Genomic DNA, 19,984 nt, shown 5'->3' on the forward strand with positions numbered 1-19,984 from the left:
TAAACTTTTTTTATGTCTATTTATTGGATTTTTTAAGGACAGGTACATTTTTACTCAGAAGGAGGCTTGTAGATTAAAACTTGGCAGTCAATGTTGTTGTTATGTGTTTGATACAGTGAAGGAAAACAGTCTGGGCAATGTTACTTTTCTCCAAAACATACATATATTCCCTATGGAATATGTTGCATACAAGAACAATTCACAGGAAATATAACTGGTATATACACATATTACTTTTTTTCTTCTGATTACAAAAAGTTAACATTGAAAATAAGTATATCTTTGCAGAGTTTTACATCTTTAAAACCTATAAGTCATTACCAGTATTTACTATATTTAAAGTTAGTAGCTAGTTGGTGGGTTCACCATTTCAGACCAGACATACTTTAGATAACATGTTTTAAAGTCATTCAAAGTGACAGCAGTCGAGAGTTTTTCCTGTTTTGATGGTGTGAAAAGCGAATGAGTGAGAGAACCAGTTAAACAAGAACCAGATAAGAAGGACTGGAGCAAAATCTTAAATTCAGAATGTCAAGGCCACGGGGAGGGGAGGTCGGTGTAAGAAGAGATCTGACCTCTTATGGGATATTTTTGGAGGGGAGGGCACTGAGGGGTGCCTGTATTTGGAGATGGAGGTGGATGTTGGAGGTGGGAGGTGGAAAGCGACACTAGAGGGTTTGATGTGAGCTCAAGGAGGCGGTGCCGGAGGCTGGAGGTTGTTGAATTATATGTCGCAGCTTTGGTTTGGACCCTGATTTCCCTTTGACACTGACTAACACACACACACACACGCACACATACACACACGCACGTATATACAAACACAGCACTCTGACAGAGGACGGCAGGACGAAGCAAAGAGGAACCCGAGAGAACATCAACAAAGCAAAAATAAAGAACGTAATAGAGAGAAGCTGAGAGAGGAAAAGGAAGAAGAGTGAGGAACCAGGCAGGCAGAGGAAAGAGGTAAACTGAGTTTAATTTTACTTGATTGTTCCTTAAAGAATTGAAGCACTTCTGTATCTTAAAATCTCCACTTTTGCACTTTTATTTCAACTAAATATCCTCAAGTCTTCCAATGTGACAACGTGAAAAAAATAACACTGATGCACTGCAAAAGAAAATGATGCATTGTACAGTTTCCATCTCTTTTTGATTGCATTTATATTAACGACTGAATGGAAACAATGTGAAGCAGTTACCAGATGCTGTTAGGATCCCTACGATAGTCCTTCTTTTTCCAGTCCTTAGTTGTAAAACACACACACACACACACACACACACACACACACGCATATATATATATCCCGTGAGGGTCAGCAACTATAAATACCCTCCTGAGATAGGCGAAGGAATTCTGAAAGTGGCGAGGAGGGAAGCAGGGAGGTGTTTAATGTGTGTATATTTACAGCTACAGGTGGGGAACAAATGAGCTGAAACACTTTAAAGGACGAGTTCACAGTTTTTCAAGTCTGTCTTAAAACAACAGGCAGGTGACCAAATGAACATTGAAATAGGTTTTTCTCGCTGTAATCATTCCTCCTGTTCATACTGACCGTTAGAAGATCCCTTCATAATGCACTTACAATGTGATGGGGGACAAAATCCACAAGCCTCCTTCTGTGCAAAATGTATTTAAAAGTTTATCTGAAGCTAAGGGGCGTAGCGATGGAGTAGATGCATTGCTAGATAACTCCACAAATGACCAATTTAAAACACCTTTTCTTTCACTTTCTGACCTAAATTCTTTACATTATGGCTCTTAAATCTATAACACAGAAGACTGAGAAAACTGTGCCAAAAAATACAACATCAGACTTCTGTTTGAACGAAGAAAAGTTTGGCGAGCTAAAACCCACGAGGTGAACCTGCAGCAGTGGAGACAGCGTCAGATAAGTCACAAGAACCCTTTCAATCGATCTGCTTTTCACAATCACAAAATTGAATAAACACCAAGAGAACAGACTTGTCAGTCTATCAACTCAAATTCAAAAGCTACAGTCAGACGTCACGGAGACCAGAGAGCGTTTCCAGTCACTTGAAACTGGTGTCAACAGTCATGCCAGCTGGATCGATGAATTGGAGTCACTTTGGAGTCACAAAGTTGGATGACCTAGAATCCAGGACCAGACGTCAAAACATCAGAATCATTGGGATCCCTGAGAGTGTCAAGAGAGGCCGACCTACCCAGTTCATCACAGAGCTGACACCAGCTGTACTGGGAAAGGAACCCTTCTGAATGGAGCTCAAAGTCGATCACACATTTCAGTCCCTCACTGCCCGGACAGCAACGTTAGCTGGTCTCTCTAGTTCACTAGTGTATTCTACATTTGAGGTGGTTGTTTAGTTATGCTGGGCTGTTAGTTCTTGCCTGTTTTTTGTTTGTTTTCTTTTTTCTTCAGTTTTTTTGGCAACTTGTATCTTCTATACAACATGTTTCGTGATGTCACATAAGACACCAGCAACTCAAACAGACTGGGAGGGGTATAAAGTGGTGAGCTGGGATGTGACAGGTCTAGGTCATATAATGAAACATACTACAGTTTTTTCACATTTAAAAGTGTTGTCAGCAGACATCCTGTTCCCGCAAGAAACACATGTGAAACAGATTTATGGATAAATTAAAGGTCAACTAGATAGAGCAGATTCAGCCATTCTACTGAAAAAAGACAGGGACCCTTTAAATATGTCTTCCTTCCTCCTCATATCTCTGCACTGGATGGAAATGAAGGTCGTGAGTAAAGCTGTGTAAACACATTTACAAACTAACACACCCTGACCAATCAGGGTTTGTACCCGGCTGCCATATTTACTCTAATCTACGCCGTCTTTTCAATATAATCTATCACGATCACAAAGAGGAGTGTGTGGTGATCGCCTTAAATGCAGAGAGTCATTTGATCATATAGAATAGAAATTCATGTCATCAACCTTAAACCACTTCGGCTTTGGCAACACGTTTATAAACTGGATTAACATCATCTACACTCAACGAAAACCTCCATTATTACCAAAGGTGAGATATCAGAGGTGTTCGTTAAGGCTGTTCTTGCTAGCCATTTTTATTTAATTAATGCATCGAAGTGCTTGCTAGTAATAATAAACCCACATTATTATTACTATTCAAATGCATGAAACAACCCACCACCTGTCACTTTTTGCAGATGACATAACTGTATTTATTGCGCCCTAAAGTGTCTCTTCACCCTCTTTTATGTTTAATAGAAACTTATGATAGCTCTACACACAATGTCCTTTAAGATTGTGAATAATCAAATTACTCAAAGTAAGACCCAACAGCTGCACCATAATAGTGAATTCTGGACTACATTACCAATCTCTCTAGTTGGTCACATTAATGCCATAAAAATGATTTTGCCTTAAAAATCAAAAGACTTAAAAAAAAGTTTATCTGAAGCTAATACGAAGCTTCAGTCGTCCAATTGTTGTTGAATGTTACAGTCTTTTTAGAGCCAAAGTCCCTCTTTTTGTTACTATACTTCCACTGCAGCTCAACAGGGAAACACTGTCTGAGGAAACACAAAGAGGGAATTTGATGCTAAAAAGACTTTAAATGTGTCAGATATCCACTTAATATTACTGACTCAGACTGCTGAAGCCTTATATAAGCTTCAGCAGTTTTTGCACTAAACGACTGTGTAGACACACTGTGGATTTTGGCCTCCATCACTTACACTGAATGCACATTTGAAGGGGATCTTTTAACAGCCAGTATGAACAGGAGGAATGATTACAGCGAGGAAAACCTCTTTCAGTGCTCATATGGACGCCTAACTGTCATTTTAAGACACACTTGAAAAATTGTGAACTCGTCCTTTAAAATACAACAGAATATCATTGCAATTAAAAGCAGTTTCAGGATTTTATGAATGAATAATGTGACCCTTGAACCTTAAACAGTCACTTATAAAGTGGGTTTCCATGGCAACATAATACATCTTAGAGGTACATAAAACCAGATGTTTGCTGTTCGAGTTGCTGATGCATCAGTCGTTAACACACTGAAATACAATATGATGTAGTAAACGGAAAATTCTCAGTGATTTATAGAGTTACAGAAAGCTAAATCTGTGTTTGACTTCCAGGTTCACTTCAGTTCCACTAACTCTCAGATGTCAACATATACAGCTGTACAAGATTTCTTTCATCACTCTGAAAATTAACTGAACTGTTTTTAAGTGTCAGCTAATCCAAGTCAAGTCTCAAGTTCACATTTTTATGACTCTGACTTGTGTCCAAGTCTCAAAGTCTGCAGCTTTGCATCTGCATATTTTAAGAAGAACATCTGTGTGACATTTTAAAGATAAAACAGGAATTACTTTCTTTGTATTTAACTGCTCAAAGAGTCTTAACCAAGCTATCAAAGCCTCATCGGTTTAGTTGGTTAGTCGTTTTGGGGAAACAAATACATTTAACAGGATATTTGCATGATGACTCTACAAAGTGCAGCCTCAAAAATGACCACTGAGGAGAATCAGAGCATTTAAGAGTCCAAAATAAACATGAGATTCACTTGTTGTGTCGACTGGAGGGACGAAGCACAGAAACAGTGAAGGAGAAGGAAAAAAGGATTTGAAGTCAATGTAAAACAGCTACAGTATATAAGTTGTAAATCATTAAATTTTATATAAGTTGTAAAGTTGATTATTCCCCAAAAAAGAAAAGAAAAGTCACAGTCAGATAAAGTCGGATACTATACTCTCTGTTTAGGCAATCTGAAGGCCGTCAGAAATAGCTTTTTTTCTCCATTATCATTACATTTAACTTTATTAATGTGGTATAAAAACTTAGTTACTATGATGTTGAATCATAAAAATTGATTTTTCAATCACAGTAAATAGTTCAGACAAAAGTTTGTAACAACTAGAGTGCTGTTTTTTGTTTAGTTTTGTAGTTCCTGCAAATTGAATCATTTTTCTCTATAACATAATACTTTTACATGGTAAAACTGCTGTCAAAAAGTCAGATTCTGGTCTTAATTCAATTCTGACCAAATATGTAACTGCGTTTTGACTTTGTCAGGCTGTATAGTGAACCAGCTGCATGTTGAAGAGCCTTAAAGTGAGTTTTCTGTTTCTGGCTCACAGTTTGTTGTTACTCACCTGGACCAAGTCCTCAAAAAGCATCAAAACTCAGAGATCTTTACTGTGTTTGGAGTCAAAAGCAACCACAGTGTCGATTTAGGACCTGAGCTTTGTGTCAGATTTCACATTTTCTCATCTTTGCTTCACTTCTGCCCTTTCATCCTTCCAGTTAGTGTTGTTAGACAGATGTATGTTGGTGGATCATTACGGCAAGTTTATCATTATTTTTACAATATTTGTGATCATGTGGTACACATTGATATCCCCTTACACCACCAAGAAGCCCCATATTTTTACAATCTATTGCAAATCGGACATTTTATTGTCTTTAACTTGCTTTGAAAGTTTTTTGAGTTTAATAACCTTATAACAACAACATTTTTTCTTTCAATTACATCCCAAAATCAGCAGCATCTCTAAGTTTCTTAACACTTTCTATCACCAAGATCTATTTCACATCACTGTCGGTGAGAAACACACCAAGCATATTCATCATCTTCCTAATCTTTGGCTGAGATTGTCCTTTTCTATTATATATATGTGGAGATTTGAAACAAAACTGCCATTACTATTAATACTGATGGTTACAGCTGCTTTATCACTGTAAATGTTTGTTGTAAAACCATTAAACAAGGGGATTAAAAAAAACACTATCAGCTTTCAGCTCTAACACTTGCATATCACTCTGAAACGTGAATCTCTCAAACTTGGAGGTGAGATCATCATAGTGCAAAAAGTATCCCAACTCCATAAACTCAAACTCAGCTACAGAGAGACCTCATGACCACAAATATATACTACGTCTCTCTTCCTTGACCCCCCTTTTCTAACACCCCTCCTCATTTACTCCGAGTCTGAACTGGGTTCTTTTTAAAATAGCCCTCACTGGCTCTTTGGCCAATGGCATCCACACATGGACAGAGCAGGGAGACGATACAGGACGGTACAGGACAGAACAGCAGCTGTCGTGGGTGTCATATGAAGAGGAGGGGCTCAAACTTAGAGACTGTATAGGCTGTAACTGTAGGATGTTGCAATCCCCCTGAAACAGCGGCTGTGACTCTCATGAGCCAAAGTATAGATATAGACTCTCTCCAACAAGGCGTCTGAATGAGTATGTTTGTGATATTTGTCAGCAGTCCAGAGTTTCTGTGAATGTGACCGTCTCTGTCTAATGATGACAGAGGAGCAGAGTTATTGAAAACATGCGGGGAGGTGATAAATTCTGTGTTGGAGCCAAGTGGAGACAAGAAGTGACAAAAACAAGATAGAAGCCAAAACATTTAATCTCAAAGTAAAGAAGAAGAAAATGTCAAATAAGCATTTAAATAAGAACACAGATCCATTGATTGTGTGTATGAGATGTAAAAAAAAAAATCAAAGTCTTGGCGACGTCTCAGACAATCTAATCACTTGGTAACCGAGTGATTCATTGGCATGAAAATAATCTTTGCTCTGCATAGATCAGCCTGGCAGAAATATCTGGGACCAAGGTTAGTGCAGGACGCAGCTGCTCTGTCATCCACCATACTGGGGATCAGACGTCATCCCCCCCCCACCTCAAAACACCATCATCATCTTCATAAAATGCAAATAAACCATAGTGAGCAACAGCATCTCGTTTCAAAACAACAGGCTTTATTAGTAACCTTTTAAATATGGTCTTGGAGAGTATGTAGATTCTTGTAATGTCTTTCTATTATTGTTAAGTATTAGTGCAACTGACAAATGTTTTGGAAATGCTCCAAGCTTAATGGATCCATAAATTTGTTATCATTTCTGAGGAGGTTTCCTGAAAACAATGTAATTTGCCACTAATTAAAGGTAAAATAGAGACAGTGTTCAATTGGTACAATTCCACTTAATTAAGTCCAATTAAACCCAACGTTTTTCAGCCAGTAGACACAGCTGAACATGCAAAAATGTACAATTCAATTTATTCAAGAAGAAAGATACCAACAATAAATGTACAACATCACTATTCTCCCTATCAAGAGTACGAAAGTGTTTTTTTTTTCCCCAGGAGACCTTCAAATAATTGTTATGGAATAACTGGGGAAGAAAACATCGAGGATTCAAGTGTTTTATTTGTCACATTCACAAGAAATATGTGCAGTAAAATGTAGTGTGAAGAAATTATTAAAGTTGTGCTAAAAGACTAGTGTGAAAAATAAGAATTAGAAAAAATATTTAAAAATGCTAAATGTATGTATCACAATTGTCACTAAACCTTACACAAGTGCAAATGAGACTAAGAGATTACTAGTAAAATTAAGCATTACGAGCATTTTCCATGTTTTGAACTACATGCTACAATCTACTCTCATATGAGGAACTTGAGTCCCGAGATAAAGTGTTCTGCATTTTCGAAATGTAATCCAACTCGAAAAAGTTGCAGATGTCATTAACAGGTCAGATGTCTGTTTGCCTTATGACCCAGAAAACCTGCTGATATCTGCGTGAGATTAAATACAGAAATATTACAAATGAAGATCCAAAAGGATAAATACAGAAAAAAAAAACAATGTAAATGCCAAAACATTTCCAAGAACCTGCAATTCTGGGTTTTAAATATAAAAATGTGGTCAAAAATGCTTTAATCCACATGTGTAATAGATTACTGTGAAAGCTGTTAATGTAAACTCAGCTGGACAGAAATGGAGCTCCGTTAGTGTTCCTGTCAGTGACTCTCATTTCTGATCACAACACACTGCTGCAGGAAAACATCAGCTTCAGTTTGCAGGTTCTGGATCTATCTGGACTGGATTGATTTACATCCTCAATCCTCAAATGTGTCTCCTCAGTAGTTTAACGGCTTTCCTGAGTTTCTCATGGAGAATAAAAACTTCTTCTTCAGTGGTTGTTAATGGCAAAACAGGGAATTTAACAGAAAGTAATTGCAGGTTGATTTGCGGCTGCCAGGTGGGGATGTGTGTGCGGGTCTTAATTCAAAAAGAAAAAGAAAATAGTTTTAGTGTGTAAGAAAAGGAGGAGGGAGGTAATCTAAGCACCGGGGGCCCCGCATTTTATTTTTAGAATCAGACCTCAGTCAGCTCGTCAGTGAATCTGCGTTAAGCCTCATAAAGAAACACAACTTTGCCTGACAACTGACATAAGTGTCGTTTTGTGAAGCTTCAGTCAAAGCTGCGTTTATGAGGCGTGATTGCAGAAGAGAAAACAACTGTGTCCCTCATGATAAATTGCATAACTTCAGACTGGAGAGCTGTGCAGTAAATCCACATTCTTCTGATTCTGATTCACTGTAAGTCTTTGTTGTTGTAGTTTGAAGGTTATTACCTTGAGTTGTTTGGAAACAAAAACCACCGGCAGAGGTTGGAGTGAATGTTTTCATGCTGTCAGGAAACTTTTGTTATTTTTTTTAAGTGACACTATCAAACTTTTGAGAAAAGAAATTACATTCTTCCCCTGCTGAGCCTCACTTGGTCTGGTAACTAATGTTAAACATTAAGTATTGCCGTATAACAGACATTACTGAGTCAGTGTTCGGACTTCATGACTCCTCTTCACTTTGTGATACTGTTACAATAGTTTAGCATGTTAGCAACAGTAAATGCTAAAAAGCAGATTAGCATTTAGCATTAATAACTGTCATTAGTAGCCCAGAGCAGCCTGTCACATATGTCACGAGTGCGCCGCAAGATAAAGTTAAGAATCTGGCTGCCAGAATGTTATGTTAAAAAATGAAGTGGTGTTTAGTATTTAGGTTGGGCACAATTTAAAATCTGGCCTCGGGCTCCAACACTGTCAGGGCCGGCTCTGTTTGTAGCTACAGTGGCTGCCATTCAGCAAAAAACCAGTCTTGCTTTAAAGCACAAATGTAAAAAGTAGTTGAAGATTTAAGTTGGTAAAAGATTTAAAAGATGAAAGATGAAGCTTTCAATAAAAATGTACAAGTTGTCAGTATTTCTGTCTGAATTTATGTGCAAAACAAAGATGCAACAAAAGACACAAGTTGTGTTGTTTCTCCTGACATTTCAGTCAGAAAAGAGCATTTGACCGAAATAAATAAGATTGTGTCCTTTGCTTTGTTATGACATTGAGGTTGAGAAACAACGAGTTTGACCTAGATTCTGAGGCTAACTTGTGTTATTTTGTGAATTATGAGTCATCACCACAAGCCTGAGGTCCCCAAAACAACAAAAACCATCAGATAAAGGTGAATGCCAACTGACCACAAAAACAGAAATTTGACAAAAACATTGTCAACCGAGGTCCAACGTTGGTACTTTGTTGACAATTTTGCACAACAAAGATCTTGGCTTTGTAAACAAATGCCTTTCTAAAATTTGATAAAATCACTACTTTCTTTTTCTTCTGTTAAATGTAATGAAAAAGCTAAATATCATCGTCACTGTTGGAGCTCGGAGACTCCATAATAGTTGACCAGCTGCATGAACAGAGACAGATAAAGAAGACGTGCACAGTTTCACCTTTAGCTAAGTGTACATTGTTCTTGTGTGCAAAATGTATGCACACACACACACAGTTTCTGCATTTTTTCCATTGGAGTTTTGGTTCATTTTTATGGTTTTTCGAATCAAATGACAAAAGAGACAATGACAAAAACACGAGAACAGAAACATCCAGTTCTTTCCACCCCAGACGTCACGCAAACAGCCAAACCAATAAAACACAAAAAGTACAAAAAAACCACTACAAAGATTATAGATATACTGTATGCCAGGAAACTCCACACACCATTTCTCCCATTTGTTTATTTCAGACACTCTCTGTTCTCTGCACATCAGCACTCAGATGTGACCCCCACCTCCCCCCTCCCCCCTCCATCCCCCGCCCACTCCGCTCTGATCTGCAGACCGCGGCTCATTGCGAGCATGAATAAGATTCCCCAGTTGCTCTGTGGTGGAAATACACAGCGTGTGAAATACAGCAACGAATCTTGTGGGCTCCGCTTTAAAACACAAACCCGAGACTGAGCAACGGACACTCGCACCTGTCATTCACGCTGCTGCTGCTCCTCCACAGTGAGAGAAGCTGTGGAAGGGGTCAGAGTTCATATGTGATCCTCAGTTGGATTTAGAAAAGGTGTTTTTGGCACTCAGTGTGTTGTTCTGCTGCGGTGGCGTGCAGAGATTAGCAGAGTCATGTGCATCTGTCAGTGGGCTTGGTGTGTCTGCCAGCGACCGTGAAACAAACAATACTGTGATTTAAAGTCTTGAGAGCTGCCAGACGCGCTCCAGTTGTTTATCAAGAGTGGTTGGAGCAAATGTTTAATCATTTCATATATACAGATATGTTGTGGCAGATGATCTTTTTCCTCCAACTGAATGTTTGAGCTTCACTGTGCAGAGTTTGACACATGAAGGCTGTTTTCACAATCATCTGCGGAAAGTGGAAAGTTTCTCTGTGTTCATCTTAAACCTGAGTTTAAGGCGTTTACTTAAGATCATGATTTGTGACATCACAAATAGTTTGGAGCCAACCGTGGTCCGATATTCAGTTTACACACGTGTGATGTGGAAACTTGAAGCCTCCAGTGCACAAACACTGAGAATGAACTTCACAGTGAAGTAGGAGACATCTTGTGACCAGATTTTTTAATGAGGGAGAAGGAGAGGATGTTATTTTAATAATTTCTGATGAGGTAATTGATTTTTTTAAATGGAAAAAACATATCAGACTCAAATCATTAGCAAGCAAAGTATTTTTATATATCTTAGTACATGTCTGGATGGGATCTTTAAGAAACCATGACACTGTTTTCGCACACGGTATCCTATTTATTATAAATTTAATAAAGTTTAAATAACTGAGACATCTAAACCAGTGCAGTGAGCTTCATGTCTTCTGTTATCATTAATGTCACGGTGGTGTGGTGTCTTTGTATAAAGATTGATCTGTAATGTCACACAATGATAACACTAGTTCAGGATTAATTTACTGGAAGCTGATTTTCAAGATAAATATAAACTACTGGCTAAGTGGAAGTCAGACAATCACATCAAAATATCCAAAAAAAACTGTGACCTGGTGGAAATTTATGACTTAATGTAAAATAGATGTAATAAATTGGTTAAAGAAATGTAAAAACGTAATAATGTTTGATTAAAAAAACACTGCAGAGTTTCTATTCACCTTGTTCTACCAAATAATCTCAGGTAGAAAATCTAAAATCTTGCTAAACTGGGCTTTTTATTGGGCGGTTACACTAACATGTGCAGCATTCGCACACATTTTAGGACAGTTAAAGACCAATAACATAAAGAGTGATCAAACAGCTTGTGTATGAACTTTGCAAGAGATAATAAAACTGTATTTTCCTTCTTTTTTTCAGGTGCTGTGTTACACCGAAGCCACCAACAATTGACCTTCATACACTGATCTGTCAAGAAGACAGTAAACACCCCCACCATCTAGTCTGTCTGTATCACAGCAGGAGAGAACAGTCAGAGGCTGTTTGTTAGTGAGAGGAAGTCAATAGTTATCTCAGTATCAGGAAACATTTTTCACTGTTGATCAGTTGGATTGTTAGAAAGTGATCAAGTGTCCTCGTCTGTCAAGAGGTCGACTCATTAACTTTAGAGTACAGTAGAGAAACATTTACTGAAGTAAACCTAAAGTAAAAACCAGTCAAACTATGGCCCCCAAGAAGAAGGCCTCACGTCAGAAGAAGGTCGCCGTGGACACCATCACTCAGGTCGCCATGGCGAACGCCCCTGCCCCGCTGAAGGTGGAGAGCCGTGGAGACGGTGTGGTGGTGGTGGAGAGCGGGGTGAAGAAGATCGAGCAGATGGCGGCGCTGGACATCGCTCAGCTGAACAGCCTCAACCTGCCTCTGCCGCCGCCCGTCATCAAGCCCGGAGAGAGAGGCCTGGGTCTGGGCAGCGAGCTGACGCGACCCCTGCATGGCAACGCCCTGCTGGAGGAGCTCAGCAAGATGAGACAGGAGAAGTACGTCCTGCTGCTTGTTGTATTGTGTCATACTGCATTTCAAAGTGTACGATTATGATGCAATATGATACAGTTATACTAAAATTATGATACGATACGATGAAAATATTATACGATAGGATAAAATTACGATAACATTATGATACGATTAAATTATGACACAATTATGATACAATTATGACACAATTATGATACAATACGATTATGACACAATTATGATACAATACAATTCTGATACAATTATGATATAACACAACTATGATACAATTATTATACAATTATGATACAATACAATTATGACACAATTATGATACAATACGATTATGACACAATTATGATACAATACAATTCTGATACAATTATGATATAACACAACTATGATACAATAATGATACAATACAATTATGATACAATTATGATATGACACAATTATGATACAATTATTATACAATTATGATACAATACAATTATGACACAATTATGATACAATACGATTATGACACAATTATGATACAATACAATTCTGATACAATTATGATATAATACAACTATGATACAATAATGATACAATACAATTATGATACAATTATGATATGATGCAATTATGATGCGATACCATTATGATACAATTATGATACAATACAATTATGATACAATTATGATACAATTATGATACAATTATGATATGATACCATTACAGCACAATTATGATATGATTAAAATGTATCATAATCACTCTGTTGTGCATGACCCCACTGGGTTGTTAGATATACAGTCTCGTCTACAGTAACAAATAATATCATATTACTGTTCATGGTAACTTGTCATATTATGCTGCATCTTGTATTGTAACATATTGTATTCCTGTACGTCATCCGTCTTTCTGTTTCCACCTTCTCTCCTCCTCAGGTTCCTGACTGACCTGGAGTTGGGCTGTAAGACGAAGGCCTTCGACGTCCACAAGCTGGTCATCTCTTCAGTCAGTCAATACTTCAGAGAGATTCTGGCCAAAGACCCTGGCATGAAGCGCCTGGAGCTCCCCTCCCTCTCACCTCTTGGTAGGCCATTCTAGATCAACCTCTTCAATAAATATTAAAAAGTAAAGAGTGAATAAGTGAAGTTTATTTATATTCTGCTTTTCATTCAACTATAAAGCATAATGAAAAGGCACAGATGGTCTTTATAGTCTGTTCAGACCTGCAAGGAAGAAAATACAAAATCCTACAACACGTTACAAATATCAAAATATCAAGGAGTTTTTCTTCATCTCCACCAGACCCACTGGTGTGTCTGTCACCATATATGCTTGTAAGGTAACCAAAAAGGGCCAAAATTTTAGTAAAATTCACAAAAGATGCCACAAATGTCAAACTTAACTTAACTCTGGGGATATAAGAATAAAAATAAAAAATAAAATGCCAAATATTCTCTTTATTTTTCTCATTTTAAAGCTGTTTGAGGGAGAATTGATGTGATGATGAATGATAAATGTGTGGTGACGGATTCAGGTTTGAATACACTCTCTGTCCACAGGCCTCGCCAACGTCATCACCTTTGCCTACCTGGGACGTGTCCACATGTCCCTCTACACCATCGGCTGCACCGTCTCAGCCGCTGCAACCCTGCAGATCCCCCAGCTCCTCAAGATGTGCATGGACTTCCTGCTGGCCGAGTTGAACGTCCAGACCTGCGTCTACATCTGGAACATTGCTGCCGCCTACGGCCTGGTGCCTGTGTGCGACGCTGCCCGCCGCTTTGTCCTGGAGAACTTTGTGCAGTTCGCAGAGACGCCGCTGTTCACCCAGCTGACCCTGGAGCAGATCTCTGCCTTCCTGCAGGAGGACTCCCTGGTGTTGCCTTCTGAGGTCACTGCCTTCCAGGTCAGAGGTCAAACATCATCTTTACAAGTCAAAGGTTGAAATTTGTAATTGGAAAATAAGTTTTCTTTTTTTTTTAATTACTTTTTTTTCTGAATCTATGTTACATTCTTGCATTTCCAGCAGGAAAAATCATGCCGGCCCTTCGATACTTTAATCCAGATTTTCAATTTTAATCCAGATTTAACTCAAAAGCTTCTTGCCATTAAAAAAAAGGTTAAATCCATAAAAAAAATCCACCATCATGTGAACTTTCAGTTTTCTTTCTGAAGACAGATTGAATTTGAACCTAATGGTTGGTTTAAATCAACACTTTTTTTTTATAAAACACTTTTGAAACTAAAACCTACAAAGTGTTTCAATAAAAGCATTTAGCACAAAATATCAAAAATAGCAACAAGAGAGCAAAGCGGAGAGGTAGTAACTAAAATAAAAAGAGTATAATGAATTACAGTAATCAAGTTGTGAATACAGAAACAAATAAATACATTCCCAACACTTAGATAAAATATATCTAACCTTAGAAACATTTCTTAATTGGAAAAAGCATGATTGAGCATACATTTCTTAATAAGAATTAGAAAAATCCAGACAAGAATCAAATGAAAGTTTTACTGTATGTATAGCTTGAAAATAGAGGTTAAAGGTCACAGAGAGTGCTGCACTCTCCAGTCCAATATTAAAGACCTCAGTTTTATCCTCATTTATATTTTCATTTAACCAGGACGTCTCTTGACATAAATGATCTCTTTTACAAGGAAGGCCTGGCCAATATGGCAGCTAAATGTTGAGAAAATTCTGGGTAATCCAGTCTTTCACAGAGTCAAAGGGCTAAACTGCTGAGATCATCACATTTGACATATAAAGAGCGTTTTCCAAATATAAGACATAGTAAAACAACAAATTAGAGACCCCCAAAATAGCAGCACTGAACATGTCATTATAAATCACCAGTCAAAATTCTCAGTAAATAGAAAATAAACCAGCACAAGTATTAATCACGTCTCATATCCTAACTGAGGAGTAATGTCAGGTCTTCCAGGGGGTGATCGCTGACACTAACAGTAGCAACTCATTGAACTGCGGGGCTTTCCTGCTATTTTCATCCAGGCCTAAAAACAGACCCCAGACCAGCTGTTAAGAGCCTAACTCAGAGCCATGAATCCAAGCCAGTCACCTGCAGGTCTACTGTGAGCAGAAATGATAAACTCGCACTGTATGCAAGAAGAGAGCTCGTTTATTAATATACAACTCCTTTAGGGACTTAAATAGCTGGGCAGCTGAGGGGGAGCGAGGAAGTGATAGTTGTATTTATAAACTAAACCAAACGTGAGTCTCTCAGTGCTGGACTCAACGTGACTCCACAGTGGACAAAATTCAGTAATCCATCAAATGTAAACACAGTGTATCAGAATCAAAGAGCAAAAGCTTCTTTAAAATTAACCCTTGAGGAAGAAATCGATGGTAAAAGAGCCGCAGAGACCAAACTCTCCACAAAGAGTCGCTTCAGTAGACCCGAAACTAACACAGGAAAGACACATGGCGGGTTTTGTTATTTATGAAAATGCAGGAAACCACTAATTGGCCTTTTTCATAGATGACATTTTGACATGTCACAGCAGGAAAAGCAAAGGTTTAATAACAGTTTTAACTAGACTTGCAAGGAGTTATACTGGAGCCAAAATTCATGATGCAACTTGAAACTGAAGGTGCACTGAATCTGGGCTGTGAGGTGGTCAAGACTTTCACTGAACAGGGCTCAAATTGTTGGTTTAATCTCTTCTTCATTCACTGACATCGTCCTTCTCTCCAGCTGGCCATGAAGTGGCTCGACTTTGACGCCGCTCGTCACCCCCACGCCGCAGAGCTTCTTTCCCACGTTCGCTTCGAGACCATCCCGGCCAGCGAGATGGTGAGCCAGATCCAGCCGGTGCCGCGCATGATGCTGGACCCTCAGTGTCACCGCCTGCTGGTGGATGCCATGAACTACCACCTGCTGCCCTACCAGCAGAACACCCTGCAGTCCAGACGCACGCAGGTCCGCGCCAGTCAACAGACTTTGCTCACCATCGGCGGCCGGCCGTCTCTCACTGAGAGAGCTCTCAGTCGCGAGGTCAGTGCTGTGTGTGTTACCTTTACGCATTCGCTCGCTCAGATAAAACCCAAGAAAATCCCTCATTGACCTTTGACCCCCGGTGTCCAGGTGATGTGGAGGGACCCTCGTGAGGGAGGAGCCAACTGGCGCCACCTTACCCAGCTGCCAGCGAAGAGCTTCAACCAATGTGTGGCTGTGATGGATGGCTTCCTGTATGTGGCAGGAGGAGAGGACCAGAATGACGCCCGCAACCAGGCGAAGCACGCCGTCAGCACCCTCAGCAGGTAGGAGGAACAACAAAATTACGGTTATGTGCAGGATTATTTGTTGTAGATGCAGAGTAGGGGTTTCTGGCACAACTTCACTTACTTCCAAGGTGCACGGAGAAGGGAAAGAAGTCTAAAGAGGTCAAAACTCCAGCAACATTTGTAGTATATAGAACAACTTTGTTGTTTGACCAACGCGTTTCAGCTTGTGGCCTTCATCAGAGTCATCCAATGACCCTGGAGTTTTGACCTCTTCAGGATTATTTGTTGGCCGGATGCACTGTCTTCCTTGAGGCGTCCAGTCTTAACCACAGACCAACTGCCACACAATGAACCTGAGGGTTTTGGGGGCTCCTGGGGGTCTGGGTCCATGGGACAGTTGCCTTCTTTGTCAGGTTGTAATCCATCCTTGCACATATCACTCTAAACATGACTCTCCCCTCTTTGTCTCACCTTCATCAGATATGACCCACGCTTCAACACCTGGCTCCACCTGGCCAGCATGCGCCAGCGCCGTACCCACTTCTCGCTGGCAGCCAGCGGCGGACGACTCTTCGCCATTGGCGGCCGCAACGTGGAGGGTCTGCTGGCCACCACCGAGAGCTACCTACCGTCCTCCAACACCTGGCAGATGCGTGCCCCCATGGAGATGCCCCGCTGCTGCCACTCCAGCGCCACCTTGCCCTCTGGAGACATCCTAGTGTCTGGTGGGTACATCAACTGCGCCTACTCCCGCTCAGTGGCGTGCTACAATGTGGAAACCGACACCTGGAGCGAGAAGGCCTCCATGGAGACACCCCGCGGCTGGCACTGCTCTGCCACCCTCGGAGGGAAGGTGTATGTGGTAGGAGGAAGCCAGCTGGGGCCCAGCGGTGAGCGGGTGGATGTTCTCTCCGTTGAGGTCTTCTCCCCTGAGAGTGGAGTGTGGAGCCGAGCCGCCCCCCTCCCGCTTGGCGTGAGCACCGCCGGCTTGTCCCCGCTGGCTGAAAAGCTCTACCTGCTAGGAGGCTGGAACGAGGCGGAGAAGCGCTACAAGGCGGCGGTCCAGAAGTACGACCCGGCTACAGACAGCTGGTCCATGGCTGAGGATCTGCCCGAGCCCACTGTGGGAGTGTCTTGCTGCACACTGTCCCTGCCACCCCGCCACACACCGCGCCGGCAGCAGCACCGCAACACCCCGGCCCACGAAGACCAGCAGCAGGCCGTAAAGAACCGAAGCAGAGAGAACAGCGTGGCTCCATCACAGATCATCACGGCGTAGAGGATCATCACAGAAGGCAGAGACTAGAGGAGAGGAGGGACAGTAAAACCTCAGGAGAACATCTGGATCATGCTTGCTTCTCTTTCTCTTGATGTGATAAAGTTGCATCATTTAATAACCAAAAAATAACAATCATGATGAAGAATTTATTGGACAAAATTTGCTTATTTTCCATAGATTTACACATTTTAGATGAAACAGAGGTCATGAATGTTTCCTGCAGGGATTTCATGTTTCCAAAAACATTTTGCTTGACATCTGTCCTCCATTATTATGATTACAAGAAAACTAAAATAATTTAAGATATAACCGGATACAGATCCATGCAACGGTCATGTATCTGTGCAAGAAAGAAACGAGAGCTTGCATGATCCAACGTGTTCTCGGGGGGTTTTTGAGTGATGGAAAAACAGAGGAGAAAGAGGTGGAGAAGGGATGAAATGGAGAGTGGAGCAGGCGGAGGTAGAGAGGTGTAGGCAGGATGGTGAAGGATGGAAAGAAGGGAACAGTAGCAGGGGCTGTTTGAGGGGTTTGGATTTGAACAAGCGTCACTGTGAATCCACTGGCAGTTTGTGTATAAAGATGTATCTAGGCAGTGTGTGTGTGTGTGTGTGTGTGACGTGCAACTGTGAAAATAGGTGTGAATGTGTGTGTGACAGTGAGTGTGAAGCGAATGACAGGAGTGTGTGGGAGCTATAGGAAATGAGCCACGTACTGTTTCTGACAAAAATTTTTGCAATAATCAATTATTTCTCATCAGCAAACTTGAAATATTTCTCACTATCGATGCAGACCAGCAATAAATAAACCTGTTTATTCTATTATTTATTTAATGGATATCTTGCAGAAGTGGTGTAGCTGAATTGTGACAGAAATAAATAAAAAAATAGATGTAGAATTAATGATTTTATAAGTACGATGAAGGTGAACACTAGAGGACAGCAGCATAAAATCAATAACACAGGTGAGATATAAAAAGAAAAAATGTAAAAAAAAAAAAAAAAAAAAAAAAAATGAAAAAAAAGTGCACAAGCATTTTCTCTTTTAGCTCCACTATCAGCTCTTTCCAAGAAAAATACCAAGTAGATTGAGAAAAAATGTGAAAATGCAATTGTACAATCTGAAAAAAGTGCAGAAAAATTGAAAAAACGTAAAGAAAAATCCAAAATGTTAAAAAAGCAAAACAAAAACAAACAAACAAACAAACAAAAAAAGCAAAAAAAAGAAGGCATGTAAACACTCACCTGTGTTTGCGTTTTTAACCCCTGCCATCCTCAGAAGACTCATTTTTACTGAAACTAAGACAAACTACCGACTGAAGAACCAGTGAGACTCCAGCAGGTGGAAACCGCTAAGAGCTGTGGAGCACATTGAGATTAAATGATAAATATTGTTTCTCATTTGACACAATGAGGTTAATCTGGCTCATTTGATTGGCTAAATCCCTCTGTATTTGTCTCCTTTCTTGGCACTGGATGAGCTGCGGGACAAACATTACAATGATGGTGGTTGTATTTGTGGGGTTTCACTGAATAAAGCCAATCTGATCAAAAACATGCTGATTCTTTGATTTTTAAAAAAATTTCCTTTATCCTATCTTTACAGACAGCACTGCTGGGAAATGTAGCCTGACCACAGGAAGAGATCATTTGCTGCAAAAAAACATGTCATTTGTGATTATATTGACCATTAAATTCAACAATAAAAGAGATCACTGGTTTTTAGGGGTCAGATAATTCAATTTTCAGATCGAAGCAGATACAAAAAAGCAAATTTTGAGCAGAAAAAGTTTATATATGTGTATTGTTGAAAAAATCATCTGTATTACCATTATATGCAAACAGAGACCTATGTGTTATGTGTGCAGCGTCCTTTAAGGGAATAGTTATAATTGATAATTTTTTAATGCTGGAGGACATTAATAGGCCTACCACGCTCATATTTTAGGTTGACATTAAATATGAAGCTACAGCCAGCAGCCGGTTAGTTTAGTTTACCATAAAAACTGGAAACAGGGGGAATATTTGGCAGCCTACCAAACCTGTTAAGTTCACTATTTTTATACGTTATATCTCGTTGGTTTCATCCTTGTAAAAACCGAAGTGTAAAATCAACAATTAGCCGTTTTGAAGACGTTAAATGTTGGATAATTTCTTGGCCATGACGCCATGACAGGTAGGTTTCACTGGTTGCCTAGCAACTGCTAGAAGGCAAGAACTTCCGGCATGACCCGCTCTACTCTGCCTCTGATTGGCTGACCCTGATATTCTTACCCTCACCCTAAACCAATCACTCCTCGTGCCTGAACCTAACCAACCAAACCAATGAAGGCAACAAGTACGAGCCAATCAGAGGCAGAGGAGGGCGGGTCATGACTTCTCCTTCCTTCCTGGGGTAAATGAAATACCATCCGGCGAGTGAGACGGATGTTTTTTAATGGTTTTTAA

The 19,984-nt window shown here is 40.0% G+C and overlaps 1 protein-coding gene across 1 annotated transcript; it reads left to right on the plus strand.

Moving 5' to 3' along the window:
- The first annotated feature begins 696 nt into the window (after window positions 1-696).
- klhl43 (kelch-like family member 43) lies at window positions 697-18,690 on the plus strand. Its single transcript, XM_042435057.1, has 7 exons — window positions 697-966; window positions 11,422-12,038; window positions 12,948-13,096; window positions 13,572-13,918; window positions 15,729-16,028; window positions 16,119-16,294; window positions 16,739-18,690. The coding sequence occupies exons 2-7, from the start codon at window positions 11,725-11,727 to the stop codon at window positions 17,535-17,537; spliced, it is 2,085 nt and encodes a 694-aa protein (XP_042290991.1). The 5' UTR covers window positions 697-966; window positions 11,422-11,724; the 3' UTR covers window positions 17,538-18,690.
- Window positions 18,691-19,984: the final 1,294 nt, after the last annotated feature.

This window comes from Thunnus maccoyii, chromosome 15 (genome assembly GCF_910596095.1).
Source record: "Thunnus maccoyii chromosome 15, fThuMac1.1, whole genome shotgun sequence".
Lineage (NCBI taxonomy): Eukaryota > Metazoa > Chordata > Actinopteri > Scombriformes > Scombridae > Thunnus > Thunnus maccoyii.